The following is a 22,628-nucleotide window of genomic DNA, read 5'->3' as shown; positions in this document are numbered from 1 at the left end:
ACATGTGAGTCAAGGCAGTTTTGGCATTACAGTGTTGATAAACTTGACTTGCCTTCAGAGCAACTTACTTAAAGAAGTCTACTAAAGTAATAGATAATGTCAGCTCTGTTCTTGGAATTCCTCTTGGACCTCTGGAGATTATTTTACAAATAAATTTTCACAAACTGGAGAGCATTGGGGAGAACCTTGGGCATCTTTTTAACTATTGAACAACAAGAAGGTGTTCAGATCCGCTGCAAGACAGACTACTGTAGGAGGTTCTTCTTGTCCACAGCATTTAACTTGCACATCAACTTATGAAAAAAAAAACAGTTGGAGTTAAAACATTTAATTTCCAATTGGGAGCAAAATTGTATGTATTTAAAATTGTTCATAACAAAATCGCATATTTAATCTGATATTACTTTTGCATTCAAATAAGATCATCCATACTTTGCTGATATCTAACAGATGGAAAATTTGATAGTCAGAGAGGTTACCAAACCTTGAAACCACATGACTGACTGACTGAATTAATGTCCCTCTGACTCTAAATGTAACCTTTAAAATACAAATCTTAGATCTTGGCTTCATTTTCTTCTTTCCCACTGTAATCCCTTGATAGACACAACCTTAAGCCATACAAAAGCTATCTCGGTTGAGTCATGGTCTTTTGTTATAGTCAAAGACAAGTGTCAGGGCCTATTCAGTTCAATCTCATATGACAAAAATGGGAAGATTCTTAAGGGATTATGTTCGTTTTTATAAACAAGAATAAATATTTTCCAGCAGATTGAATTTTCATAAAGCCTTATCTTAGCAGTTTTTTTTTTTTTTTTTTAGATGTTATGAAAAACTAGTTTAGAATCAGGGGATTTACTTCTATGAACATGAAAAATGTCTGCTTAAAAATATCCCTAATAACTGCTAATGTAATTTTATATACGAGACTTTAATATTGAAGATAAATTTTTGCATGGGATCAGTAAAGAATGACATTGATATGCTCTCTGAAGCAAATATCAGTGCCTTTTGAATTGTTTTTGTTTGCCAAGTCGGGTTTTCAGTCAGGAAAGTTCTTTAGACAAACCCAACAAACACGGTGGCTTCTCTAAGCATCAGTATCTTGGTTAATTTGTTTACCCTTCTCAAATAGTCCTCATTACTCGAGGAATTTGTCTCTGAAATGTGATTGGTGGGTCCCAAGCCATAAGTCAACAGTCACTCCATTTTTCAGACAGGGCTCCGACAGTCAGCCTAATTATTTTGGTTGTGACAAAGGAGCTGTCCTATAGAAACCAGGCACATCCATTCATCTGTGAAGAGATGCAGTTTTATAATGCAGCCAATAGAGATGGCAGAAATATGCTGATTTTGGTGTCAAAGCACAGCAGCCCATTAAGAAATGAGAAGCTTTAGAGCACTGCAATAACTTTTAACTTTGTCATATTATTGAAAATGTGTTGAGTAGATGCCAGGCTGTCCCTTGCAGACACATTAATATGGACACATGTTGTGAAGGCTGACAGGATAAAGAAATGTTAGCGCTATGCATTTCATTTTTTATGTTTAGAAATATACCTGTGGTTTACTATCAATACATAAGGTTATATCAGTTTGCTATTGCTTTTCTGATAATCATAATGTGTAAAATGTATTAGGAAAACCACAAGCTACGGGCTGCACTTTTCCTCCATAACCTTTTCTTGCTGAAGCAACAGAAGAGATGAGTTCATCCATCATTTACCAGTCATTTTAACAGGAAGACATTATGGTTAGCTTCCCAGAGTCTCCTGACATCTCTAAAATCAACTTCAGCATAATGTGAATATACAAGGAAACACCATCATCCTTAGTGCCTATCTGGCCTCTGGCTGTATTTAAAATGTTATGCTACATTATTCTGGTATGCATTTGTTTGTTTTTTTAACTTCATGTCTTTATATGCCTCCTTTCACTTTTTCTTCTTTCATACTAAAACTTAACTGTTATTATTTCATATAGATTCAAGGGAAAAAAAACATAATTTCAACAACAAAAATATTTGCTTTTAGATTATTCAGTCACTTGGCTGCATGGCGGAACATTTGGAGGCACAGTTATCTTGCAATAAAAAAGTTTTTTTTTTTTTTTTAAACATGTAAGAGGTTTACACAATGTCCAGCACTAGCCAATTCCTCCCACGGTTCAACAACATGCAAAATTAGTCAGTTGGTCTAACTAAATTGCCCTTAGATTTCAATGTGTACAGTTATGGTTTAACTTTGATGAACTGGAGACCTTTCCAGGGTTTACTCTTACCAACCAGTACTGGAGATGGACAGCCAAAACTTTTATTTTGAAATACAAGACAGATCATTTAAGCCCAGTGTACACTGTGCAATATTCGGGGCGATTTTCTAGTCATGCGAGAATCTTTCGATTGGGCCGAGTTTCAGCCTGATCATGAGTCGTGTACTGTACAGGAGGTTACGAGTGGCGATCAGCCTCTCACGACCACGTCCTGCTCAGGAATCATGAGGTCGGGAGAATATCAAACATGTTTGATTTTTTCCCTACCGTCGTGGGCAAATCGCTCAGGGCACATGCGCAAACAAGGATTCTTCTTTTTCATCTTCCTCTCAGATGTAAACACAGCAGCGTCGCAGGGCAATGACTGAAATGCAGCTCTGTCTGCAAAATTGACGGACCGCAGCAGGCATGCCTGCTCAGCCACGCCTGCTCAGCCACGTCCTTTTTCCAAATACGTCGTCGCCCTTCCTTTCTAGGACCCTCAGCACAAAATTGCACAAATTGCCAAGGCAGCGCAGTTCACTATAAAGAGCTTAATATCCCCCTTCTATTTGTTTGGCTTCAGGATAGAGAGCTACAGAGCAGCTCAGTCTCACTGCGGAACTCATTCCGACATGGTTTTTCGTTGTACAGTGTGAGCAGGTAGATCGCATCATAGCGTCGGGCCGAGCATAAATCGTGAGCTGCTGCTCAAACTGTACGACTTAACCCTGCGGTTAGTCGTACAGTGTGAGCAGCAGATGCGTGCAACGATTGAAAACAAAAACGCACAGTGTACACCGGGCTTTAGTCAGCAGATGCTGAGTTGTTAGAACTCCATGGAAGTATTTATCTATAGCACATATTTAAGTTGAGAAGGTTTAGTTGGGTTCTCAATTGGGTGTACTACCCATACACCACTAGAAAATTATTTGTTGAACCAAAAAGTAATTATAATTTGAAATGAAAACTGAAACTAAAAAAAGTCATACATACAAAATTGTTCACATTAATCATGTTAATTTGATTCCTCAGCTATAAGGCATTTTATTTGAGTGAGCACTCTGGCATGTTTTCTGAATTTGAGGTTTAAGACAATAGAAATAGATTTTCTACTTGTTACCCACACCGGACTTTTATTTTGTAAAACAACAATATGCTGCTGTAGTCATTTTGCATGTCTTATCTATTTAACTGCTTACTTTAAAAATTCTGTGCAGCAAATCAATGTGGTTTTGCATTTAATAACATATTTGTTTACTTGCTTGAGAATAAAGGCTCAGGGTGGTGCAATGAGCATCAAAGATAAAGCTAACCACTGCAAAAGTACACAGAATTTTACCGTGTGTTAGATAAAACTTAATCTATTTTTCAGTATTCAGATGTGAAACCATTAAAGAAAAACGGCATCCAAACAAAACTTCAGCTGTTTTGTTAATGCAGTTTCAATAAGGATCAGTATTTATAGATTGCCCTTCTTCCCTATTCTCTTTGCACTTTTGTAATTTCAGTATAAAATCATACTTCTCACCTCATACAGTGCTATACTGTGTTATTGTGTTTGTGATCTTGTCTTATCTTTGCTATTTTGATTTTGTTTTTTTTAGATTTACTGTTCAGAAAAGCTAAAGAATCAAAATGATCATAGTTTCATATCAAGTCAGTTAAACTTAGAGGATATGGATCTGGTCAATCAAGTATTAGAGAGGGTTGTTAATCATTTTCAATGTCAGGTTTGTTGTGTCTCTCTGTACAAGAGCATGGAGGAGATTCCAGGATATAGTCAAACACTGCACTGTAGGTGAACTCTGCAAGGCCATCAGAGGTCCTTAACCCATCAACATAGTTTAATATGTACCATGAATTTGTTTCATTGCACAAGGAAGAACAGAATGAGTAGTCCCACAGCCCTACAAAGTGAGCTCTAGGGGACAACTGGCATTTGTCTCTGACCAAATCATTAAAAACTGATTTTCTGAGGGCCCGACATTCTCTAGTGGACCATATGCTCACTGCCTGGTACTGTCGAGCTCAACTGACTTTTTGCAGGGAACACTGCATGCGGCAGTCAGGTTAAGAAGCGATGCCCTGTTCTTTTTTACAGATGGGAGAAGATTAACTCTCAGCTCATGGGGATAAGCTGCAATGACCGTTATGCTGCCTGCAATATTGTTCTGCATAATTGCTTTGTTGGTGGGTCAGTATTGGCCTTGGAAGACGTATCCATAGAGGAATACACAGACATAAAAAGGATAAACCCACACCGTGACTGCCGTTAGGTATTTTGATGACACCCATAGACGGATTTGTAGATCCTTCGGTGGCTCTTTGGGTAACAGGTTTTTCCTGATGGATGATAATGCTCTGCCTTATCTAGCAAGAATATGCAGGCAGTTCCTGGAGGATACTATTGACTAGGCCAGAAAGTCCTGTATTAAACCCAATAGAACATCTCTGGGGTGTAATATTTAGGTCCATTCAATATCACCAGGTAGGATCTCAGACTGTCAAAGAGTTCACTGATCCCCGTTTAGGATCTAGTCGAAAATACTCAAGGACTCCATCAGTCAGCTCATACAGAACAAGCCTCAACACCGCCCCCTACATCTTTTGTCACAAATATTATTATCTCTTTAAGATGTTTAAGGAAATCTGAGCTTTATTCCTAAGTTTCATCAAATCTTTTCCTAGCATTCATTTTTTATTTTTTTTTTATTATCCAATACAGTATTGGGACGTACCCCCACCAGCCATTCCTTCTAACTGCTTATGCTGCCTATGCAGTTTCTCTGTAGTTTGTCAAGCTGCTATACATAAGGCTGGCTGCACTGCAGGTGCAGACAGGAAAATACAGAACCTGAATCTTCTCCTCCATACACATCCAGGCAGCAGCTCCGTCACTTTAACATGACGGATACAGCGGCTCTTACCTGAAGAGGCCGTCTCATGTCAGAGGAACAGCTTTAGATTGAACAGAATTTTAGATCGCCTTCACCTGCAAAAGCCTGTGAAGGCGGTCATAGCTTGTAAGCACTCCAATGGAGCAAAAACATAGCAGTTTCTGTTCAGGGTTTGTTCCCTATCTTCCATCCATCCATCCATTTTCTAACACGCTTGCTCCCAAGTGGAGTCGCGAGGGGATGCTGGTGCCTATCTCCAGTTGTCAATGGGCGAGAGGCGGGGTTCACCCTGGACAGGTCGGCAGTTGTTCCCCATCTTTTCTGTTATAATTAAGAACGGACCAATGGGTATTGTGAAGAGATTGAGAAGTTTTTAATTTGACCTACGTGACTACATGGCGCTTCCGAGGCTGCAGCAATGCTGCTGTGGAAGTAAACAAATAGATAATCCTTCTGTTCAGCCTTAACTGCTTAAGAAACATTTTTACCAGAACATTTCGTGGTCCATGTCACAAAAGTAGCAATCATTTAAGTAAAAATTTATAAATGGTATCAAATGTGACTGGATCAAGTATGGAAAGTCAAATATTTCCTAAAATAAAAACTGGAAATATCTCCATTTGTTAGTGTAAATTTTTAAATGAATATAGTTTTATCCTTAATAACTGCATATTTTTGACTTATTCAATAACTATTAAATATGTTTCTCTTGCTTCCAGAGACGGTTACTAAAAAATGTAAGACCTCATTCAAAAATTGATTAATCAAGATTTTTTATTGACGGACTCCCACTCGTCCAGTCAAGGCTGTCAGCTGGCCTGGTTGATTTAATTATGGTACTTTTAGATGTGCAGAACGTTCTTCAGTAAATTTATGATTTTTGTCCTGCTTCCTTTCCTGTAGCTATTACTATTGTAAAAATAGCAACAGCATAACTCTTTTTCTTAACACAAAATGAATCTATCTAAAGAAACATTGATATCACTTTGATTAATGCTTGGCTTATTCCTTAGATTGATCAGGGATATTGCTACATCTATAAGATCCAGAGCAGATGTTTGCTTATTTTTTAAAGTAATCTTAAAGTAATCAAACAGATTTTGTTTTGTACTATGTGTGAAAAAAAAACAAAAAACAAATTAGCTGCTTGGTTGAAAAGCTGGGTTATTATTGGCTACTTGTAAAGAGGTCTGTCAACTTGTTCATAAGCTATATGGAGAAGTTTGACCCAACAGGTAGAGACCCAAGCAGGTCAGTCAACTAAGATGGACATAAAGTATAATGTAATACCACAGCTGTCTTGTCAAGGCCGATCTTACCCAAAATCTGCCATAAACCTATTAATTCTACCTGTTGAAGGCTGCACTTCAGTAGCAGCATCAAAAATCCACTCAGCTAAGCACTCTTTCAGCTGTACAGCATGTTTGCTTTCATGTTAACATGTCTCCATGTATCTGTCCCTCCCAGGAAAACAGCATATATGACCTGATGTTGGTTTCCAGCTCTATTGCAGTGTAGCAAACAGCTGTGCCACAGGCGCTCTGTTGTGAATCACTGTGAGGGCCTTTTTATTTAGGTCACATTCTTTGCCTTTAGCAACCAACAGAAAGGCTCTCCGTCTACTGCAATGAACACCTTTAGCTTGACGCAACCCTGCCAGAGTCCTACAAGATGTTTATGTCACAGATCTTACTTTTTGGGTTCATTCTCTGGTTTGTGTTTTTGAGAGTGAATGTAACCTTTCTATTTTAACTCTACCTGTAAAAGTGCAGCTTAGCTTTCTTCTCTAATTGATGTGACATATTGCTCTGTTCTACTAGTGACAATATGAATGTGTAAAAAATTTCAAAATGTTTAATTATTCTAGCAGGAAAATAACTAGCTCATTATCTTACATTTGACCTACACCCTGTCCTCTCGTTACATAAAGGTATGGCCTCCTCCCTTGTATCTCTCTTGCCCTCCCCTTTTTTTCCATACAGTCTGTCAGTACTGTATTATAAATCTCAGTAATGAATTGCATGCTGAGGCTTAGCCACTATACTGTTGGTGTGCTGCACTGGAGTGCATGGGTTTTATTTTTGTTTTGTTCCCTTTACTTGCAGACTATTAAAAAAACATGTGGATTCAGCAACTAGCCATCATCAGAGGAGTAAGAAAGGTAGTTTAGGGGGTGCTGATGGATGCAGTGGTTTTCATGACAGTGTGAGGAAAAGGTTGTTTATTAAAGTTGCCACCTGAAACCCAGAAGCTATTTGGTGAATCAGTTAGTCTGGCTTTAGAAGAACTAAAGGTGTAAAATGAATGTTTATAGATAAAAGTGGTGTCTGTGAATCAACACAGAGCAAGTGTACTGTAAGCCTAAAAATAAATGCACTTTTTGACCCAGATTTTACATCCTTTTTATGATGAAAAGCCCTGGATTAAAAGCTTGAAACACTGGGTAGTGTTTGCAAACTTTTCCGGCTAATTTAAGTCAACCAATCCTTTGCTCGGGTCTAGTGACCATGAATACAGTGTTTTTTTGTTCTTATTTTTACACAAACAATGATTTTGTTGGAGACAAAGAAAAATCATTAATGGTTAAAGCATCAATATATATTACAAACTGCTTCTTCTCTGTTGATCTTGCACATGACCGCACCGTACTACATTCAAGCATCTAGGTGTGGTGAGCATAACTTGCTGAAGTTTGAAAGGAGCATCACAGGGGATTTGCAGTTTGGACATCATTCATAAATTCATCAACGGAGTTTAAATCACACTGAACATGACATGTTTGTTTTGGTCTTAGTCATTTTGAAAATCTGGATTTACTGCCCGATTTTTTTTTTTCCCATCAGAATAATTTCTAAGGTTTTCAGATAATGTCCTACAAAAGTGAAAATATCCAGTGAAAGACATTACTGTGGCAAAAGTACTTGTTAATGTCGGAGGACAGAGGGAGAGTGGTTTCAAAAAGATAGAATCACTCAATCACTGCTTACAAAAAAGTATAAAGAAAACTACCTCTGATTGCAAATTTGGTTGAAACTGAAGACGCCTAAAGTAGTAGAAGACCATACCTGTCAGGAGACGACACGTTTTTGGAAAAATGATAATTCCTAATTTTAACTGAGAGATAATGTTGGGATATTGTGTAATCAAATGGATCCATTCTCTCAATTTACAACTGAAACTCAAAAATAGGAATATCCTAAAAAAGTAAAACTGTTATTGTCATTAACTAACAACTCTATATACAAATTTATCTCATACTTAGCAAAATTGTGGGTTAAGGACAGGGAACCCAATATTCAGTGGTTTAGAAAAGATTATAGCATATTTATATGAAGCTGAGTGGAAGAAAGTGTTTCGTCAGCAATTATAATAAATAACCCTTAATAGGATTGTCATGAAAAATCTATCTAGAATTTTGGGGAAATTTTGATGTACTGAACAGAGGCTGGAGTCAATTTATCAAGAACTATTAGGTATAGATAAATCCTATGCTAAGATATTAGTGTTTCATATCTTGTGTCAATTCGCTACTAATAAACAAAGACAACAGAAGAATTATACTCTGGCAGAAGAGTGAAGTAACTGGACTACCGCTCTGTGATCCAAAGTCTTTTCAGATATTCTAGAATCAGGAAGAAAGGTAGAGAGACACAAAATCCACATTACCTGAAGTTTACACAATCAGTAATAATTTGGAGTGCCAGCTCACCATGCTTTAGTCAAGAGAAACAAATTTTTTGTGTTGTTTTTGCAGATCTACTTGAATTGTTTTTCAATGTCTAAAATAGTGTAAGCAGGTATGCCAGGGTAGACCGATTATACATTATAATAATTTGAGAATTAAACATTTTCTCCAAAGCCAATCATCTTGCAAGACCACCTTCACTTAGCTCCTGGCCTAGCTTCTCTCTCCTGCACACAGGTGAACTTTCACCCACCTCCACCTAATCTCCCTCATTTTCAGACTATTCTCAGTCCCACTCACCCTTTGGTTTATCCCACCACCAGTGTCTGGGCCCTGGGGGGAAGAATACTTTAATTCTTTGCTAGGTTACTCATCCAAGCATATGTTGATTCACAACATCGAAGTCTTATGCCGTGGCCTGAGCACCACAGAACTTAATTCGTTTACGTCTTTATCTGCTTCTGTCTTCTTGAACCCTCAGCAGAATGTGATCTCAATGCACTTGTTATCGCAGCATAAGTGCTGCAGATGTTGTGATGGTTGGCTCACTTTGCATGTGTATCTAACCTAATGAGACCATAACACTGCACCCATCAACTTGGTAGCTTCGGCAGCTTTAGAAAAAACCAACAGTCATATTGTATTGCTGACTCATTCTGCGCCATTGCTGTCTTATTTACTCATTGCGTAACATATCCAGTATCATCCCTCTGTTACTGTGATCTTCTTATAAATTGCTTTGTAAATGTCATTACTACTGAAATTAGTTCATAAGAAAATCTTTCCTTTTTCCTCTGACAGTGATAAGCTCAAAACATTTTCAACCTTTAAACTGTGAGATGGGTGATAACATGTTTTCTTAGGTATGCAGTACGCAACAAGTGGTGTGCTGCCTATATAGTTTTCACTGAGCTTATTTAGCTCCATTCACCTTCCAGTCAGTTCTTACTAGGTTGTCTTTCTCCAAAGAAAACATTCCCACTACGGAATGCTGGCACCACCATGCATTACCATGTTAGTTCAGGGTAGCTACTGTGCAGAATTGGTTTCCACTTGACATAACATCTTACACATAGAGAAAACAATTTTATTCAGCCTCATCAAATGTTGATTTATTTGACAAAGGATTTGTTTAAAGCTTTCTGTAAACAATATGGCTTCTATAGATTTGAGAACCATTATCTTCACATTGCCCAAAGTTACAGGTCTATTTCTTAATATTATCGGAAGTCATATGATTGTAAGAGGCTTTGAAATATCAACTGCCTTCTTAGTGGATTTTAACTAAAATAATGTGTTTTCCTATGAAGAAAGTAATTTTTTTCTTGTTGATAAACAAGAGATGAACTATTCTGGTATATACTTTGTCAATTTAATTACAGCCATGGTCCGTATTATCAGGGACTTCATTGTCTTTTTTTATGTTAGGTTAAATTAATAATCTGTTGATGTGCTTGAACAGAAACACAACTCTTTGTTCCTCTTCTTCATTTGTTCATGGTAAATGCAAACGCAAATGCAAATAAAATGTAGAAGGAAGCTTGAGGACAGATATGGGTATTAGTGGCTTTGTTCTGTTGCTTCTATATTTAGACTTCTTACATTTGAGGTTTAAAGGGAGAGAGATAAAATACTAACTAAAAAAAAGTTCAAGATTTAAAGAACTTTTTTAAATTGAAGCAGACATATATTGTGTTGTGTGTGAAAATGTTTCAAATTTGTTCTCATTGGAGCTTAGGGCCCTGTCACATCTTGCCGATTTAACCAACGTATGCTTGACATCCCAGAATCTCCTAAAACGCTGGCATACACTCAGGGGCAGATTTAGGAAATTTGGGGCCCTAGGCAAAGACAGGCATGGGCCCTTTTTAAATGGGAAGACAACACATTAAACAGACCCATTATACATATACTGAAATTTTTCATAGAATAGACCTTCATTATTTGTTCTACCTTTTGTCCCTCTCTTATCTTTATCTCATGTCCTTATCTTGCCGTTCTCCGCTCTGTTTTCTTTTGTCCCTTTACTTTTCATATTGTAATATACTCAGTTGACTTTTAATGCTGTCTCAAAAGGAATGAAAGATTTTTTTATCAATCACTTAGCCCATTCTCACTTAGCTAATTGCTCCTTCCTGTGTTTCCAAAAAGGCAACAGCAAAAGTAAATAACACAGTCCTTCTTTTCATTGTAGACAATCCATAGTCTGCCTATCTGTTTTCCATTTTACAAAATAATAGCTGCATTAATCACGACAGCATAGAAGAATGAGGAGAGCTGGAGGCAGGTTACGAATCTACTTGCTCTAGAGAGCAGAGTTTGGTGCTTTTATATGTGGTTGCCAAAGTCTCCAGTAGCAGAAAAAAAGTCACTAGATTTGGTGCTAGGCACATTTTTGAAATAAAAGTGATAGAGGGGTCTGAAAAGTCACTAAATAAAGCTACTAAAACTACAACTTAAGCGCTAAGTTGGCAACACTGCTCTTCCCGCCGTTTGTTTTCAAATGGTTTGCTGTGTTCTGTTTGGACCTTTGGAATGAACTGATCCAATGTGGTGGACACTGAAAGGGGAGACACACTTAATAGTATAAATGTTCTGATGGCATTTTAATGAAAAGTATATTTTATCAAAAACATAATGTGCACAAATAAGAAATAGTTGTATTAACCATACATGTAAAAAGAGTTTTATGGTGCCCCAGGAACTTGGGGCCCTAGGTAACTGCCTAGTTTTGCCTAATGGTAAATCTGCCCCTGCATATGCTAAACTTTCTATTTATTCTTTTTTCAATTTTGGGTGTATACATAGCATATTCATAACGAGTCCAGAGCATATGTCCAACCACAGCCTAACTTATGCAAAATGCATGGCAGCATAATGCCCATGAAATGATGCACAGGCCAGTGTCCAGAGGGGGGCAGCGATGCACCAGGAGGTGCCCGGCCTGCATAAAAAGATTTCTTTGATCACTGTATTAATCTAGCTGCTGTTTACCACCCACCAGAAAAATAGAATAAAGAAAAAGAAAGAAACAAGGTTTGCAGTCACAGCAGATTCAGCATCATGTCTGCTAGGAAATTTGTTGGTCGTGGGCGTGGGCCTGAACACAGGGAGGATCCATCACTCTCACCTACTCACTCACCCTATTATGAGGATGAAGTCTAGAGGATTACTGATGGTTTCCTCCTGTGAACTCCCTCTTATACCACAACGCTGCCAATATGCCATTATACAGCAGCTGTAAGTTAGAAACACATTCGTCTGGAACACGTCAAATACGTTGATATGCGTTGGAGATAAAACATAAGTTTTGCAAAGGTCACTGATAGGTTTTGGATGAGCTAGACACCACCGCTTATGAATAATTTACATTTAACATATGTCAATGATCAGATAGCTTACCTGTAACTTATGGGCCAGTAATGAGCATACGCTGGCATATGTCAGGAAATTTTGGGCATTCTCAAATTTTCCCAAAGTACTTGCTTTGTGTCGACGTGTTTCAGCATGTTTCACCGTACTTCAGTATGCTCATAACTTATACAAAACATACCCATAACTTATCAAATGTATGCCAGGGTTTTTGCTAGATTTTTCGTGCATCAGGCATACGCTGTCTAAATCGGCAAGGTGTGACAGGCGCTTTAAGTAGAATGCAACTTGATTTGTTTTGCACTTACAGTATCTGTAGGTAACTAGACCTATTGTTCTTCAAGGCATTTCACCTCTCAAATGGTCAGGTGAAGGTACCTTTTGAATAAAAGGTGAAAAATCTTGAATAAACGCAAGGTCTATTCTCCTGCAGTTAAGCAACAGTCATGCTATAGATTTTGAAGAATCAATATCTATATATTTATAACTCTTTTCTCTTTTTTCTCTTCCTCTTTGTTGATTTTGTTTTGTCAATGCATTTTTTTTATTTTATTTTTGTAGAGCTAGATTCGAGGCCTGTGCAGACTTTCTGCAGAAGCAGTTGGGTGCACAAGCAAGCCTCGCCACCATGACCATGAAAGGTCTGTCCAGCAGTCGCAGTCACCACACAGTGACCTGCGATCCATCTTATGACTCCATGACACTGGGGCATGCCGACCGACGGACCTACTTCCTCAAACATGGGGATGCTCATCCTGCTGAAAACCCCTGCTATACCCAGCGGAGCGCCTTCCAGACTGAGTGCAGTGCCTATCCTGACCTGACCAGTTGCACTTTCCCTCGCAGACATTACAGTTCCCACCATGAATTGAAGGACGAATGCAGTGCCGTGGTGCCTTATACTGGGCCTACAGGGAGCTGTAAGGGAAGTGGAGTGAACAATAACCGTATCCCATCAAACTTGCTCGAGCAGTTCGAGACCCAAGCTCCATTGAGACGTGAAGGTTACCACACACTGCAATACAAGCATACAGCATTAGAGCACCAACGCAGTGACAGCCCTGGTCGAATTCGACACCTTGTTCATTCTGTGCAAAAGCTTTTCACCAAGTCCCACTCTCTGGAGGGGCCCTCAGGCTCTGGAGGAAGCGGGAATGGAAAGATGAATGGCAGCAAATCCAGTCCAGATGATCCTCCCTCATGCTCTGGCACCCTGAAGCACAGCAAGCGCAATAAGAGCAAAGACCGCTCCAAGTCAGAACCCAAAATGCGTACATCCACATCAGGGTATTGGAGCTCGGATGACACGCTTGACAGAGAAGTGTGTCTCTACCATCACCATCAGGGAGGGGGAGTAGGTTCCATGCCCTCAGGAGTCATGACAATAGGACGTCACCCGGACAAATCCCAGTCACAATACTTCATGGAGTCCTACAACACCATCAGCGCCCAGTCACTCAAGACGTCGCGCAGCAACAATGACGTGAAGTGCTCAGCATGCTCGGGGGCCAGCAGTGGAGTTCTGCCATTGATGAGTGGCCTTGATGGACCAGTCCAACTTAAGAAGAGCTCATGGTCGTCCACGCTGACAGTGAGCAGAGCAAGGGAGGTGTACCAAAAGGCCTCCGTCAATCTAGATAAAGCTCTTGTCAAAGCGGAGCAGGGACGCACTTGCCATTTCCTCCAGGTAGGACTGATACATCAGCCCCACCTCTTGCATGTCATGCTTCATATGTTATCTGGGACCAGTTGGTTCTCCATGTTTCAGTTTTTGCTACCCGCATGAATATGCATTTCCTTATGTATGTCTGAATGAGCTGAATGGTTGATTCATCCTGTCAGACCTTGATCATTTGTCTTTTGTTGTAGTCCTTTGTATGTTCATAAAACATTCTGAAAGAAACATACCATGGCATCTCCTCTTTTGTGTTTGTCTGCATTTAATGTCTTTTATGTGTGAGTTCATAAGTGTTTTTGCTTGGACATGTCTATGATAGAAAAATAATCTTTCATGGTAATATATCAGTAAAGATTCTCAGTCATCCAGAACATGGTTAGGCTTGAAAAGTTGCTCACCATCAAAAGTTAGAACTGAGGAAGCCTGTTGGATGAGAGGCGAAATATCCTCTGAAAGGATTAGGAAATGGAAATTTTCAAGCCGAACCCTTCGATAGTGATATATGCAACAGGCTCAAATGGTGCCTTGCACATTTTTTCCAGCATGTAGCACATGGTAGAAAATTTGTACAAGTGTTAGCTGTTCTGAGTGGCACACTGCCATGTCAAACTACATTTATTTTGCTGACAAGATCATGCTTGCTCTGGTCATACAAGCAGTCATGAGTTTGCTTATTTCACTCAGTGTGGTGCCACTGTAATTTGAGAGAGAGAGAGAGTTTATCAGTCAGAAGCTAAAAGAAAATTGCCCTAGTCCCTAAGCTCACTGGTCACAGAATAACACAGAGAAACATGCATAGTGACACTACAGCATTGCAGTGTCACGCATATCTTCTAGACTTCAGTTTTCCAGGTTTTGAGTGCAAAAAAAGGTATTCATCCCTCTGAAATGTGTCTTTAATAGGTTAAATACCCATTTTTCACCATATGCATGAAATTAATGGAAAATGAACTGATTTACATTGGAGAAACCTATAATAATTTGTGTCTTTGCATTCAGAGCCCTTCAGTCAATATTTTGTGGGCATAGCTAACTATGTTAACTGCAGCTATTAGAGTATGTCCCTACTACCTTTATGCATCAAGAGTCAGATTTATTTTCCCCATTTTCCTTGCTGATATCTTGAGCTCAGTCAGATTGCAGCTCAACTAAATATACCCTAAACTTAACAATTTCATTGTACCTATGGAAATGTATTTATGGACTTTTTGCTGCTAAAAGTGAACCTCCATCACAACTGGATTAATTTTTCAGCATTTATCCTGTCCTGCTTAAAAAAAGTCTGATGCTGTCCCCACTTTGTTTTACTATAGGGACAGGGAATTAAGGGTGATATGTTAGGGTTTTATTTGTGTTTTATAGATTTCTGTTGCCATTTTCCATGGAAGTCAGATTATTTTTTGTGCTTGTGTAGCTTATCTAGAATTACCATGGCGATAGTCTTTTATTGATTGATGATCTTTTTGCTCAGTCAGTGTAGGTGGATGGCCAGATCTGGTAAGTCTACAGCTGTCTCATTATTTCAGTTTTAGAAAATATGTTTTAGATTCTAAACACTGCTTTAAATTTGACAGCATTCTTCCTTACCTATCTTGGATGTTCCTTGATTATCATCTTTATTATGATGCTGCTATTCGCTAAAGTTCTCACATGCTTTACTTTTAGGTTCTCATGTGATTCTGCTAAGATTACATGATGTACACAAGCCATATCCTTCCTAAAAAGGAACCTTAGAAGGCTGTTTTCTTAGACAAGTTTTTGATTTTTTGATTTTGGGGGTGGTGGTATTGGAGGAATGGCGGCCCAAGCCCACCACAGACCAATATATTAAATTTATCACCTACACTTACATAAAGGGTACAGAATGCAAACGTAGATTTTCATTTTCAAAAATCTCAAAAGCAGTGTATAATTGTACTTTGTTTCTGGAAATTTGGACTACTTTGTTCTTGTGCTATCAGTAAAATCAAGAATAAAATGACAAGATACAATAATGTTTCATGTTCAAAGGGTGTGAATACTTTTTCTAGACGTTGAATTTTATGGAGAGTAAAAATATATTCCAAAACATGTGAGAAAAAGGGCAGAAAGTGTCAGGAAATTTACAGGGTCTATGTGTGTGTGAACATTACCGTACAAGATAGAAGACGAGGAGTAAATGAGGACAGCAGAGAAAAGCATGAAAAGGGCAGAGTAGGAGAGAGCAAAAGGCAGTGTTCTGTCTGGTCATGCATTTTAACATCCTGGAAAGCCAACTGAGCCGATCAAGAAAGGATGTTGTCACTCCGAGGCAACAATTCTTCCAGACACAAAACGTTTTTTCTGTCTTCATAGTGTATCTAGGTACTTAGTAAGAGCTTTCCATGTTTACTGAAGAGGTTCGGATTTGGTTTTTGTTTTTAATACAAAACTGCACCATTCCAGCTTGTTTATAACAAAAAGGTTTAAAAGAACATCTTGCAAATGTTATATTCTGTTGAATGAAAAAAGGGGAAAAAATTATTTAAGCATGTTTTTATTTATTTTACAAATTATGTTTTACGCATTTCTTTACCTACCTTTACCTCTCTGTAGTTGCCCCTGACATTAAGCTCAGCTCTGTTTCCTAGCTATGCAGTTGTCCATTGAATCATTCACTTTTTTCTTCACCCTGTATCTCATTTCTTTCACTTCAGAGCTGGTGCCCTAAAAGCCACTCACTTTGGGAGTGCGGTGGTTGTGCTGAACAAACTCCCCTTTGTTTTTCCCCTCCTTTTTCCATCTCTGCTATCTTTGACTCACTCTCCTTTAGATTATACCAGCTAGGAGATGGGTTTTCCTTTTATTTTTTTCACCTTCATTAGTGAGTGTGAAAAGCCAGGAGAGCAGGCAGAGGCCAGGGTTTACAGCAGTATTCTGTCAAAACGATTAATTTTCCCATGCTTGATATGCAGCATGCATCATGGGACAGACAAAAGAAGGCCATTGGCATTGTGAGGTTAATGGTAGGATCAAGAAAGGCTGGTTGGAATATATTCTAGTCTTGTTGGATCCTTTGTGGATCTGTTTGGGGGAATAATTTTTTTTCCTCTCTTTTTTTCTTTTTCTTTTTTCTTCTCACCTCATGTCTGCAGGTGCCTCAGGATGACTGGAGCGGCTTTTCTCCACTGGGGAAGGATGATGAGATCCCATGCCGGCGAATGCGCAGCGGCAGCTATATCAAGGCAATGGCAGAGGAGGATAGTGGTGACTCAGATTGCAGCCCGAAACCCTCGCCCAAGGTCCAAGCACGGCGAGCTAGCTACCTGAAGGCCACACAGCCTTCTCTCACAGAAATGACCACGCTCAAGTGAGTCTATGCTGAAAATGATTTTTTCATTTTGGGGGGTAATTCTTTTTTTCTCACACAAAATGTGTTTAAATATTAATATCCATGGGTGATGAACAGATGTTGGCATCAGCTTACAATTCGCAAGTGAAGCTGAAACAGTAAAATAAGACTAGAATAGAATAGAAGCAGCTGTAAAACATTATAACCATCACTGTTCCTAACAACCTAAATAAGTTGTTACATTCTTGCTGATTTTGCACAGTTTCTACCTTCGTTAGTTAAATAACAAGCTGCTGTCATTTTGCACATCTTTGATGTTGCTGCTATAATCAAATATCCTTTACTGTACAAATGTCCATAGCTGTATATTGGATATTTATTCTCCAGGTGCACAGTATTTATAATGTTAAAACATTTTACAGTACAGTATTTAATTTGTTTATTTTTTAAATCTTTACTATTATGTTATTCTTATATATTCTTATACACTTTTCTAAGCTCCACATTTAATCTTTTTGCTGCTGTAAACACCAGAATTTTACCATTGTGGGACAATAAAGAGATTTCGTATTCTATTCTATTCTAAGCTGTCGGAAAAATACCTGCGCTAAAAACACTGTTTTCAAAATCTTTAAAAACTATGAAAGTTTAGCACTTAGGCATTTGGCTTCCTTCCCATTTGCCAAAAAAGCTGCGTCTGACCCCCGTGGCCTCTGTCCCCCCACTGCTGCGTTTCTGGTGACGCTATCACAAGGGGTTAGCATTGATGATGTCACTAGTGTGACAGAAATCAGGAAAGTAAACAATGGAGAGCAACATGTGAGCCGCTCCCACTGCCACTAAAAGCAGATTGTTCCCTGGTTTAAACGGGTTTTTCAGCCAATGAAAAAGGGATATTATTTACAGCAGTAGTCTCCAGTGTTTTCACTCAGGTCTTGAATCAAGCTCTTGAGGCAACACCTAAGATGAATGCAAAGTCAAAGTGTTTGAATCCCACATTGGCATTATTGAATTAATAGCTTTAAATTTAGGAGAAAAAAAGGTTTTAAAAAAGGTATCTTTAATTACCAGAAATCTTGGAAAGTGTAATTAAATTTCAAAGATTATTTATTTCTTTTTATTGGCATCATTAAAAATATTTGTTTTAATGAGAATATTTTTTATTTTTTTATATGTCTTTTTTTGGCATCAAAGAAATACTCTTTGATGCCATACTGAAACTATTCTAGACTTCCTGTGAAATAACACGGTGGAACGATTTTGTTTTAGTTTAAATTAAATGTAAAATGTGAAAAACAAAGCCCATTTTTCAATTTAATTATACTTTATTAATCCCCGAGGGTGAATTCAGTTTCAGCACAGTCCGTCCAAGGGGGATGCAGTGTCCGAGGCCATGCTACCATGAAAGACGCTGAATCTTGTTCACACTTCTTGCAATAAGTGATCATCAAATGACACAGGGGGAGTAAAACCACCAAATGCGAGAAAAAGGAGGGAAGATCAGAATGAAAAACTTTAATAAACTTACTGATATTCCGGCACTTCAGTTCGCTCAGGCTTGTCACCAATTTAAGTTGTGTGTCATTTGTGTGGCAACGCCTTAATGCCCTTCTCATCACATCTGATGCAATTCACTATTCATGGTTCTCTTCATCTCCACAACCAGTGACACCTTGAACAGACCTAGCCATTATTTCCAATGGATCCCGATTTGTGTAAAGAAATCTCTCTGAAACTAATTACACATTGCTTCATAATGAGCTACAGGTCCACAATGTTATCAGGTTCTTTTTGCTCTTAAATAAGGTTTTCTATTGAGATGCGAGATGAAACACTCAGCGTTATTGATGGGGAGTGATTTAATGAGATTGTTATGTAAGGCATTTGCTTTTCAGTGCTGCTTTTTTCCCCACAGCTTGAATTCATAAATGTTCTCAGCTATAAGTCCATCAAGGACATCTGTGATGTGACAATGTCTTGAATTACAAAGATTAAAAAGCACTACAAAAAAATGCTTTTAACATTTTCCAAGATGCTTGAGACGTCATTTGAAGTGGCAGTATGACAAATGGGACACTCAATCAATGGTTATTCGAGAGGATCTCCTTTGTTACTTATATTTTATGTTAAATTCATGTTCATGATTCAAACAGTCTTGTAGTCTATCAAAAAAATCAAGGATTATCCTTCAGACATGACCTCATTCCAATGTATGATCCCTTTCTCTGGCTGTATAATACATAGAGTAACCCATCCTTTCCCCACCTGCTGCTACCGACTGCTTTCAGCTGGTTGATGAAATCCTGCTACACCTTCCCCTCTTACTTTAAAACTTAAAAAATAGACTTTAATATAATTTCTACAGATTAATGCAGCTTTAAGCAAAAGTAACATCACCAGGCAGAGAGATAGAGAGAGAGAGGTGCTGTGTTATTATATTGAAGGTTATGAAGCCATAAAAATCTCTCACTGGCCCATGCCTATGTAGTGATAGGCACTTATTTCTGTGTTGGTTATAGACAGCTGAAAATATACTTACTTTTTTTGACAATGCTGCCAACATACTTGAGTCCAGAGTTACATAAGCTGAATGTAAATGGCATAATCTAAGCTAAAACAATTATTGCAAACCATATTTATTGGATACCAATAAACAAATCTAATGAATATTTTAATGCACTACTTAAGTCCTAGGGACTTGATCTTTATCTTCCAGCAAATTGAGTTTTATTACTATATACTTCACATAAATGGGTAAAGAAATGAGGACACGTCTTATTTTGACACATGGGGCTGTGACTGATTAGCTGTGTAATACTTGAAGATGAGAAAAACACAAGACCAGGACTCAGTCATTGTTTCTGGTTGCACAAACACTTGCATGCAAAGACACACAGCCTTATATAAGGACATGTTTCACAGCTTGGGGCCCCACTAATGACTTGAGCAAGGCGCAGGGAATGCCATCATCATTTGATACAATCCAGCAGCACAAGCCCAAAATGCAGTGCTGCATGTTGGAGATAGAGAATGAGTCAAGAGACGCTGACAACTTGTTTTCATACTTTGTGAGTCTTTGTGAGCTTGCCCAAATCTTTTCCACTCTGCAATGGTTGAATAATCAGCTTTGTTAGTACATATGTTGTTGAAAGGCATTCTGTGACCATTTGGTCCAGTGTATTAAATCCCATTATTTACTAAATTTTACTTTTTTACTGAAAACTACAACTACATATTAACTGTTTGCAAAGTGGATGATGTGAATAGAACAGTTTTACAGACAGCTAAAGTTAAGGGAAAAAAATGTGTAAATATCATAGAGAGACTAAAAAACACACTGACCAGTCATTCCTAAGTGTTACACAATGGATCCAGCTTTTAAAATTCCAAACCTGAGTTAACATTATTAGTTGTGAATTAGGAAATAGATGTGCTGAACAAAGGCATCAATAGAGCTTTGTTTCTGACTGGATTCCTCTGTTCATCATCCACACCCACATGTGAAATAGAAGTTGCTGTTATGAAAGAGTCACCTGTTTCTCTGAGGTTTGAAATACACAGGGTGACATATTTGGTTCAGTTGAAAGATATCCAATGTCTCTTGAGCCCAGAGGAATAAAGTGGGACCAGGTGTTGAGAGACAGAATCAGCACAGAAGTGTCAAATTGTAAAGTTCCTTTTAAGTCTGGTGTTGCTAGTTCTAAATACAAGTCCAATCAATTTTCAGACAAGATTATTTTGCGTACTTGCCTAAGAGTCCAGTACAAAGTAATGAGAAGCATTTCAATGATATGTTGATGCACATAAATATATTACTTTCCTTTAATTAATACCATATGTATTTTTGCACTCAGATTTAACATGAATTAAGTAAGACACTACATTGTCTACTCTGGTATTGTGATTTTATTTCACTAAATTATATAAAAAAAAATCACAGAGGAATACATACTAAGAAGGGTATTTGTTTTTAAAAGTAGTCGTTGAAGTACTTATTCTCAATATTCATTTGATTCAGGACTGTTTTCCTCCAAAAGAATATGAAAGTAAAAATGAATGTATACACAAGAGTCAGTTTCATAATGTATCAACAATTTGTTAATAACAGAACAATTCAAATGTTAAAATAAATTAAAAATAACCTCACCCGCCATCTCAGATAAGATATAATGTTGTCATCACTCATGATGACCATGAAATCTTCCTGTGAAAATGTTTACAACACCATGGCATGTGGGTCTCTGCGAATAGCAAACATTCTCTTGTGTTCTTACTTTTACTGGGCACACACCTGCTGTCTCATCACCAACATGTGCTCAGTTTTGAAAATTATTAAATCTGCCTTTCAAAACCTCTGAAGGGTAAGAGAAGGGAAAAAAAAAACGTGCAATGTATAAATTTTATCTTCAGGATTTAGCAAATATGTGTGACGAGGACACCTCTAGTTTTTCTATACGTTTATGGCATACGAACGAGGAAAGTAAGCGTTTAACTTGCCTTAACCCTCGGCCAAAGATGACCCCATAGGAGGGATTCAACACATCAACACATCACAAATATGACTACTGTCTAATTTCTGCTTTTTCTGGCTACTATTGGCTATGTGATTTTTAGAAATGGGCACGGATTGTATTGTATCTGACAGTTCAATAGACGTGTCAATCATTCATAAATATTTTGAGCAGACTTTAAAAAACAACCTCATTTTGTCTAATTGGCAGATCCTCTTTAATTAATATTCATTGAATGAAAATAGAAATACGTCCAGGATATGGTTAACACGGTTACATGGTTACCATGGTTTTTCACTCTTTCAAGCAAAAAAAGAAAGTTGGGATAAACATTTCTCAATGACCTAGATGTTTGGCACAAGTATCCGCATTTTTGATTAGAAAATGTATTCCCCAACTAAAAGTGAAATTAGTACAACTGAATTTAGAATGCAATAAAATACCGTTTTAAAGCATGTTAAGCCGTTTGCAAATGACTTAATACATTTTTATTTTGTTTTAGTTTCAGCCCCAATACATTTATTTTGAATATTGCAAATAAGGATCAAGCTGCCCACATCGCTCATATCAGAAAAACCCAGATTCTAATACCGCTGGAAAACAAAGAAGGGTGAAAATAAAATAAACCCATGAAACAAAAGTGGGGGTGTGCAATTATTAAATTTTGTTATATATGAGTCTTATATTTGATCTATTTTCTCTGTTTAAAATGTGCCTCTCCTTTTGGAACGGTTTGTCTGGTGTAAGCTTCACACCAACCTGCACCAAATTCTTTATTTAGATTTAGACAAAAAGGAACAGTACTGTCATTTAAGAATATATTAAATAAAATCTATATAAGAAACAACAAATAATCAAATAACTATATTGTTAGTGGGACCAAACATGAAACCTCCAGTGATGGCTGGACAACATGGAGGAA

The 22,628-nt window shown here is 37.9% G+C and overlaps 1 protein-coding gene across 2 annotated transcripts in view; it reads left to right on the top strand.

Annotated features, from left to right (window-relative positions):
- Window positions 1–22,628, top strand: part of dlgap1 (discs, large (Drosophila) homolog-associated protein 1) — a 129,697-nt gene that overhangs the window by 58,001 nt on the left and 49,068 nt on the right. For both annotated transcript variants that reach the window (XM_015390269.1, XM_015390270.1), the window contains exons 3-4: window positions 12,769–13,894; window positions 16,999–17,213. In XM_015390269.1, coding sequence (XP_015245755.1) covers window positions 12,836–13,894; window positions 16,999–17,213 — 1,274 coding nt within the window. In that variant the 5' untranslated portion in view covers window positions 12,769–12,835. The remainder of the gene's footprint in view (window positions 1–12,768; window positions 13,895–16,998; window positions 17,214–22,628) is intronic.

Source organism: Cyprinodon variegatus, unplaced genomic scaffold (assembly GCF_000732505.1).
Source record: "Cyprinodon variegatus isolate N-32 unplaced genomic scaffold, C_variegatus-1.0 Scaffold491, whole genome shotgun sequence".
NCBI classification, from domain to species: domain Eukaryota; kingdom Metazoa; phylum Chordata; class Actinopteri; order Cyprinodontiformes; family Cyprinodontidae; genus Cyprinodon; species Cyprinodon variegatus.
The sequence above is the reverse complement of the archived record's forward strand: the minus strand, read 5'-3'. Positions and strand labels throughout refer to the sequence as shown.